This window comes from Scardinius erythrophthalmus (genome assembly GCF_964197995.2).
Source record: "Scardinius erythrophthalmus genome assembly, chromosome: 16".
In the NCBI taxonomy this organism is placed as follows: domain Eukaryota; kingdom Metazoa; phylum Chordata; class Actinopteri; order Cypriniformes; family Leuciscidae; genus Scardinius; species Scardinius erythrophthalmus.
In genome coordinates this window covers 5,144,419-5,153,600 of record NC_138236.1, presented here as the reverse complement: position 1 = coordinate 5,153,600, position 9,182 = coordinate 5,144,419, and the positions used below count along the sequence as shown (strand labels likewise).

The 9,182-nt window shown below is 36.2% G+C and overlaps 1 protein-coding gene across 1 annotated transcript; it reads right to left on the bottom strand.

The window, feature by feature from the left end:
- Positions 1-1,340: 1,340 nt before the first annotated feature.
- Positions 1,341-8,695, bottom strand: ethe1 (ETHE1 persulfide dioxygenase). The gene is made up of 7 exons (XM_081388138.1): positions 8,195-8,695; positions 6,739-6,883; positions 5,447-5,595; positions 4,899-5,028; positions 3,916-4,005; positions 3,543-3,659; positions 1,341-2,320 (listed from the first exon to the last, which is right to left on the bottom strand). Exons 1-7 carry the CDS (start codon positions 8,348-8,350, stop codon positions 2,274-2,276), a joined length of 834 nt encoding a protein of 277 aa, XP_081244264.1. The 5' UTR covers positions 8,351-8,695; the 3' UTR covers positions 1,341-2,273.
- Positions 8,696-9,182: the final 487 nt, after the last annotated feature.

Sequence of the window (9,182 nt, the reverse complement as noted above, 5' to 3'; positions counted from 1 at the left end):
TTCTGTCTGATCAAATGACACAAAGTTTGATCATTTCAAAATAGGCTTGAAAATATGGTAATGATGTTAATTAATACAGATGAAGTGAGTTTGACCTGAGCAGATTTCTCATCAATTGTTCAAAAGGTACCGCGTATGAGGAATGAGCCCTAATCGTTGCTCAGTTCACTTCTGAGGGAGTGACACTGACAGTGTGACTCTCACATCACGACAGTCAGAGTCCAGCGCGACTGCTGGGGTCATAAATCTCAAGAGTAAGTGTGCATGATATCAGTCTCAGTGCCACACAGACAGAAAGACAAGAGAGTGAGATGCGTATAAAAGCTGAGACAAAACACAGAACAGATGGAGGGCAGTAAGACACGGACAGCTGGCTCTTTTGTGCACTGAAGTGTCTTCCTCCTGCACACAACATACTGTCAGAGACATGATTCAAATCTCATACCTTGCAGCAAAAGAACCTCATTTGACAAATGAATTTAGTGACTGCCTTTATGTTACAGTTTTTGTTCACTATTATTCACACTCCCCACTGTCACACAATAAAAGGCTTGTTATTTTCCTGCCGAAGCACATCTGTTGGCTTCCTGGCATTGAGCTGCTTCTGCATAAAGGGCACGAGTGTTGAGTGCTGTGAGCTTGATGAAACGCAGGTAACTGCACAACACTCGCTCGTTAAGAGGTCAAGAAGCACTGAAACAAAACTGCATAAATAGTCATTGCTGTCAAAGTTAAAATACTGTCCCTGTCTGCCATTAGTCAAGTCACAGAGATAGCTCCGCCCCAAACGCACACCATTGGCTGAGCCAGTGTTATGCGACACACCCACCCACCCAGGACAATGAAACAAACAGATTCCAGTTCTATGAAAGCTTGTTTTCACCACGAAAAAAAAAAATATTAAAAAAGGTTTAGGACTTTTTTTCCTCACAATTGCAAGTTAGGAACTCATTCTTGCGACATCTCGCAATTCAGATTTTTTCCCTCAGAATTTCGACTTTACATCTCAGAATTGTGCCTTTTTTTCCTCGGAATTCTGTTTTTTTTTTTTTTTTTTTGCCACGGAATATAAATAAAAAAAAAGTAATTGTAACTTTTAGCTCAAAAATAAGACTTTTTTTCCTCACAAATGCAAGTTATGAACTCATAATTGTGAGTTTATATCTCTATCTCGTAATTCTCACTTTTTTCTATGAATTCTGTTGTTCCCCCCATTTCTGCTACAGAATAAAACTTACAAACTTTTTCTTACTTTTTTGCTCGTAATGTGAGTTTGTATATCACAATTCTGAAAAAAAGTAAGAGATAATTGTGAGTGAGATATATAAAAAGTCGCAATTAAAGTCACTTTTATTTTTATTCCGTTGTGGAACAACCTTTCATAAGAGCTTAATCTACTATGAAATTTAAAACGGCCTCCAAAAAGAACATTAATTGAAACTACACTGCATAAACAGCCCGGAAACCCACACAATTGTCCACATTTACACGTCAATGACGCAGATTGGGTGATCAGAAACATCACCTGTCTGAACGTCCTACACCTGAATCCTCTGAAAAGACTGAGAGTCAGAAGATCAAACTAACAGTATCACAGTAATCTGAGTGTGAAGACTCAACAGCACTGAAATACTAATGCAAATGTCATTGTTTTGAAGACGAGACCTTCAGGCTGTGCATGAACTTTCCGCCCATTTCACTTGCAAATCACTTCGCTTTTCTCGTCTGTCCTGACGGTAAAGGCATTTGTGGAAATGCAACATTCAGGATGTTTGTATAAGTGACAAAACCCCCAAAAGAGCCAAAAACTGTGCTTGACGCAGCTGTTGATTGACCAAACATTTATTAAAAACAGATTAAATATGTATATTTTAGAGTTTTATCACAAAATATATCATAAGATGAGTTTTACTATAACCTTTCACATTACAAATGAGATCTGCAGCACTTGATTATTTAAAGCATTTAAGTAAAGGATGCTGAAAGAAGCAGACCATCATTTCTCTGAATGAGATATTATATGATTCAGCACACAGTTAAGGCCAAAGTATTTTTTTTGAAATCCATAAGAGGAAGAAAATCAACAAAAACAAATACTGACCATAATGAAAATATAATTGTTTGATATTTCATTGTTCTGGTTCATCTTTGTCTGCTTACCCGAAATCACAGGAATGATTAAATACAAATATCATCTCACTGAATGTAGTTTATATTACATGCACTGTAAAATAAAAAAAAGACACCTAAAAAGTTAATGTAAGCTTTCACATTCAAATATCATGAAGTCCACACACCAAGTTCGCAGGCACTGATATATCTGTGGGTTTAAAAACAAAACATGGTTATTACAATAATGTTAAAAGAACACAATTTTAGTCCTCATTTCCCATCAGATGAAGCTTCAAACACACTCAATTATGAGCAAAACGACACACCCCGCCAAACCCGACCCAACCATCTTAGTCATAATGACTGATAGATACATGTTTTCACTCATTCCATTATAACGGACCCCTACGGCACCTTTAAAGGGATAGTTCACCCAGAAAATAAATTCGTCATCATTTACTCATTTGCATGTTGCTCAAATCTGAATTACTTTATTTTCGTAGAAGACAAAAGAAGAATCAGGTTTGACACCATGACAGATGTTGTAGCCAAAATCAACATGTGCACTGAAATCTGGGTCTGTTCATCACACAAAATATCATATGACTTGAAATACAGTGACAGTCGTGGTCACAGATGTTGAATTATTTATGTTGCAGAGAATAATAACATCATACAGGTGTGGAATGACATCAGGGTGAATTGTTGTTTTCTGCTGAACTATTCCTCTGAGATATCTGAAAAGCTAGGAATTATTAAGATTTTTTTTTTTTTTAAAGAAGTATCTTATGTTCAACATAGCTTTATGTTTAGCTATTTTCTATTTGAATATATATATATATATATATAAATGTAATTTATTCCTGCGATCAAAGCTGAATTTTCAGCATCATTACTCCAGTCTTCAGTGTCACATGATCCTTCAGAAATCATTCTAATATGATGATTTGATGCTCATTTTATTATTATCAGTGTTGAAAACTGTGATACACTACTATTCCAAGGTTAGAGATCAGATTTAATACTTTTATTGGCAATAAATTGATCAATTTTACAAATAAATCCTATTTAAATAAATGCTGTTCTTTTGAACTTTCTATTCATCTAAGAATCCTGAAAAAAATGTATCATGATTCCCACAAAAACATGAAGCAGCACAACAGTTTTCAGCATTTAAAATAATCAGAAATGTTTCTTGAGCAGCAAATCAGCATATTAGACTGATTTCTGAAGGATCATGTGACACTGAAGACCGGAGTCTGAAAATTCAGCTTTGATTACAGTTACATTGAAATTATATTCAAATAGAAAACATTTATTTTAAATTGTAATAATATTTAAATATTTATATAATGCGCATATAAAATGGTGTAACAATCCTAACAGTGTATTGTAACTGTACATGCAGCATAAATATACTGATACTCTACCTATTTTTTTAGGTTTGGGGAGATTGAGGTTGTTCATGATGTTCACAAACTCGTCCAGTGTCTTTGTCAGCCGTGGATTAAACTTCTTTTCCTCTTCTACGGTGGACACAGTCTGGCCTTCAGCGTTCAGAGTAGATCCAAACAAACAGGAGAAGAAATAATGCACAAAACAACAAAGAGAAAGTGAAATATCCCTATACTACTACAAACTTTAGTAAATAGTTGTTTAATTGTTTAACATTGGTGTCTTTTATCAGATTGCTCAACGAAGCAGCCGTTTCCACACAGTTAAAGTGGTTTTAGACTTTAGTTTCCCGTGGTAAAATGACTTTAACACACAGCGACTCATGGTTTAATGCTGTAAATCACGTACCCTTGTAGTCGTGTGCGGGGTAGATGAAACAATGTGCAGGCAGGGTGAAAATCTTCTTATGGATGGACTCGTACAATCTCTTTGGACAACCTGAGTGAAGACAGACGAGGAGCTTTACTGTCTCGCCATCATGTGGCCATTTCAAGTATTACAAAAACAAAGGCAACATGAGCACAGGGAAAAATCCACAAACAACTAATAGGGCTAGATGATATTGTGAATATTCACTACCATGATATTACTCTACAATTTTTTTACAATTGATTTTATTCTGCTTTTTATTTGGGTATGACATCTTCTAAACAGTTTGTTATTTGACTACCTTCACAATCAATGTAGGTACATTGGCATTTATGACTGTGTTGTTATATTGGTGCATTTAAATGTAAAAGATTAAATCTTATTCTTCCTTGTGTACATTTAGAGAAAAACAGTATGAAAAGATTGTTATGACCTATAATGCTCTCTGTATCAGTTCACACTGTTTCTGAACTCCCTGAAACGCCTCCATTGTAGTCTAGAGTTTTTTTCCGGGAATAAGCACTTCACAATATTCATAATTTTAATAATTTCCGCCAAAGGCATACGCAAATAAAGGAGCATGGCCTGGTTGAGTTAGTTAGTAGTGTGTTGAAACTCTTATGGTAAGGGGCGGGACATTTCCAAAATGTGCTCAAAGCAGCTGACCAATCACAACACACTGTTCCAGCCAACCAATCAGAGCATTTCAGAAGGAGGGGCTTCATAGAGACAGGAACTAAACAGAGCGATACTGACAGACTGGGAAGAGATGTTGAGCAACAGTGTCAAATATATGAAAAATACTGTGTTTATTGAACATTAAAGCATGAAAACCTATTCTAGTAGAGCTCAAAGTCAAAATCAAGACTGTAAAAGGGCATAATATGGCCTCTTTAACAGCTCCACAATGGGAGATTCGCTCAATCGATCCTGTATTTCTGTAATCCTAACGCTTCGGTCACCTTGCTGAAAGTCTGTCCGTCCGCAGCCCCGGATGAGGATGGCGTCACCGGTGAAAGCCATTCTCTGATCTCCAGTGACGTACGTCAAACATCCATCCGTGTGTCCCGGGGTCTCTCGCACGGTTAGACACTGAAACGGATCAAAAGCCAAAGTTCTGAAAGGAGTAATAATCCTATCAGCACTTTATTTATTATATAACCTGTTCAACTCTCATAAGCATGATAACAACACCGTAAAACATCAACACAACCTTTGTGTTTTTCTTCACACTGTCATTAAAATAGATTAAAGAAATGAACTATCATAAATAAACTAACTGTAAATGACCTGTTCATGATCCTGTTTTTAAATCTGAGTGGATTGTAAGGTTTAGTGCATTGCCCTGATCACTTGCGATATTAATATTATATATTATTTAGGTGATATTATTATATATTATTTAATATAAATAAACACACTGTAAAAGGCCCAGTCATGATTTTGTTTTTGAAACAGTATGGATTTTAAAATGTATTGAATAGCCCCGGTCAGGTGTAATTCTTCATACATGTTTTCCGAAAGTGATCCGGTCTCCCTCTGAGAGCAGTATGTCCGCATTGGCTCCGCTGTGTTTGGAGATGGCACTCTTCAGTCCAAACACCTTCTTCTTCAGCAGTCCAGTGCCAGTGATGTGATCCGCGTGACAGTGAGTGTTCACTGGGAGAGAACATGCACAGACAGACGTCATCAAACTGACAGTAGACCAGGCTTTTTTTGCATCTATTTATAAATGGAAGTTAAAACCAGGGCCTAAAATGAACACTCGCCAAGCTCCAAATGCGAGTCAAAATCGCCGTTTGCGAGTGTATGAAACGGTGTGACTCGCCAGTTGGCCGGTAACATTTGTGTGAATTTTAACAATGCATGAACGTCAACAATGTTTGGGACGGTTGATAGAAAAAGGAGCTTGTTACGTTACTCACACACAGTGTAGAAAGTTTTGTGTGCGCAATAGGGGTGTAACGATACCCTAATTTCACGATTCGATACATATCACGATACGATATTATTGCGATACTCCAAGACATATAATAAAAGGTTAAGAAAAAATTAACTGTTGTTTAAATGCTAAATTTGATATTACATTGTGGGTGTAAATGAATAGGCTTGGACAATGGTGACACCAGAATAAATATATTCGTGATTCTGAACCTGGAAATTCAGAATTATTATAGACGAATATGCTTGCACTCTGTCACTGGCTAGATATATTTAAAATAATGTAGGCCACTTTTTACTGGTAACATAAGACTTATAACATAAGCATTATCAGGACCCACTAATATTCCCCCATTATTATACATTATATTCAACATAATATATTGTAGTTTAATGTAGTACTGACTATGAAAACTCACAGGGTAATTTTTATTTATTTTGGGTGAACTATCCACGATACATATTGTTGCATTTTTGTATTGCGATATATTGTGACACGATATATTGTTACACCCCTAGTGCGCAAACATCCAAAGTGCGTGCATACAGTAGACCTACCTGGAAAACCTGAAAAGCTGTTTTTTCCCCTCATTTGTATCTTTCTTATATTGTATTTATTGGTGCTTTTGCTAGTAATTTGATTTTTGTTCTTATTTTATTACCAACTGTTTACTTGTCTTTAATATTGTTTTAAATGTACATTAGTTAGGCTAGTAGTTTTAGCTGTGGTCTCAAAATTGGAATCGAGAATTGTGAATTTTAAGTGGTATCTAAAATTTAGTTTCGTGGCTCTGGCCATTGGCGGCTGTGGCATTTTGCCAGTTTAAGGCCCAGGATAGAACGATAGATGGATATATTCACCGGCCACTATGAGTTTAAGTCCCAGTTGATTGATGAACTGCAGGTCTCTGTCCACAGTTTCCAGCACGGGGTCGATCAGCACGGCCTCTCTGGTGTCCGTGTCGGCCAGCAGGTATGTGTACGTGCTGCTTTCAGATTCAAACAACTACAGGAACAACAACATCATCATCATCGGGACTGTCAGAGTGAGTCAGCTGAATGTAACATTCCATTCATATCTGCCTTCATCTGCAAACTATGGTTACCGTGTATCAGTTTACTCGTCACATGCAGAAAAAATCATTATTTCTGACAAAATTCCACAATGAAACTTTGATCTAATTTGATATTTTCCACCACTGATATAAAACAAATTAAAATGACAAATTCATTTTAGAATAACAGGAAGCAGCCGAAAGAGAGCTTTTACAGCAGTAACCGTAACACTATACATAAATATACACTATACACTATAATAAATAAGATCCCATTAGTTAATATGAGTCAATGACTGCAATAATTAATATTATCTAAAAATTAGCAATTTATATTTTGTTACAGTATTTATTAATCTTTGTTAACATTAGTTAATAAAAAAATACAACCGTTCCTTGATAGTTCATGTTATAACTCAGGTCCATTAAATAATAAGAAAAACTTTTGGTTTTAATAATGTATGGTAAATGTTGGTATTAATATTAACTAAGATTAATACATGTTTTTGAATTTTTAGTTATTGTATATAACTTACCTGTACACATAGTAAATACATATATTGTTCATTGTCTATTTTGTATATTGTTTATATATATATATATATATATATATATATTTTTTTTTTTTTTTTTTTTTATCACTTGTTTTATTTGTATTATCTTTCTTATTTGTATTATTTATTTGTATTATCTGTCTGTGCACTGGAAGCTTCTGTCACCAAGACAAATTGTCAATAAAAGCTTTTAGATCTTCTTCTAAAAAGAAGTTATTTTTCTGAACTGTGGAGAATTAATAAAATGTTGCAATTTGTTATGAATTTTAAATTCTGTCATTTAAAGATGCTAAAACGTCAACACATTTTTTAGGAGTTTTGCTTCACAGTCGTTTCAATGTTCCTTTGTTTTAATATGTTTACAGTAGTCATAAATATGTTTTTCACACTTATTTTATAGTGGACGCATGCCAGTTCTGCTCAAGTTCACACAGGTCAGGTGTTCAGAATCTCATAAAATATCAACATCTATTGCAGATTTATTGTTGTAGGAAACTTTAGGTCACATGATGCGAGATAAGTTCCTGCAGACTTTAATAAGCCTTTATGTGTCTGTATTTTACTTTGTCTTTATCATACCTCTGTATATAAATCACTCTCTCTCTGGTTCTCATTCAAAACAAAAACATACACTTGTTTCTCCTCATGTCACATGAATAAAAAACTTAAACTAATTTGCAGAGCACCAGAAGCCCCGCGCGCTCTCACCTGTCTGAAGAGCGGGGCTCCGGGCTCCATCAGTCCGCTGTAGAGTCTCACTGACGCCGCTTGGCCTCTGGGATCGATCACCGGTGCTTTGCAGTTCCACAGCCGGATCGCAGAGCTCACTGCAGGCTTCAGTCTGTTTAAAAGAGCTGCACTCATTTTACTTCTGTGTGCACGTCGGAGTCTCCACCTTAAACCGGTATAACGAGTCTCAGATCAGATTAATGAAGGACCTTGGGTCGTCAAACTGTAACTGTAAACGAGCGAGTGCACGCCTCCTTCCGGGATCTCTGCAGATATTGGGGGTGCGTATTATTTGGCAAGAGACGTGAATTGCTCATGCATTGGATCGCTTTATAAATTAGCTAATAGGCAGTATAGATAGTAGTGTCGATTTCTAATGTTTATGAAAATCTAAAGTGATCACGGACACTGACAAGGAACTTTGACTTGTCCGCGCATGCGCAGCAAGCTCGTGTGTGCAGCGCTGCCACTTGGTGGTGGGATGCCGAGTGTGTAGCCTACTTAGATAATAGTTTTTGGTTTAAAAACAAAACCTAGCCTACAAATAACCTTTAGAGAACGTTCTGTTAAAATTTGTATTAGGGTGTCACAAAAGCCTCCCTCTCTTCTGACAATAGGCTATAGAAAAACAGAAACTAAATTTTGATGAAATCTGAGAGATTTCTGTCCCTTCATTGACAGCTTAGTGCCTAACGCTACCACTTTGATGCTTCAGAAAGTTCATAATGAGATTGTAAAACTAATCCATATGAATCGAGCGGTTTAGTAAAATTTTCGGGAGACTCAGATTGAACAGATTAAATTTAGGCTTTTATATTCACATGTAAACATTCATCAACTCACACATCAATTGTGATAAACAAGCTCAAGCATGTTTGCTTGATGTGCGAGAACCAATGAGGTTCATTCTCGTGTTACGCAGCACGTTTGAGCTTCTGCAAGAGGTTTGTTCTTGCATGTCAAGCAG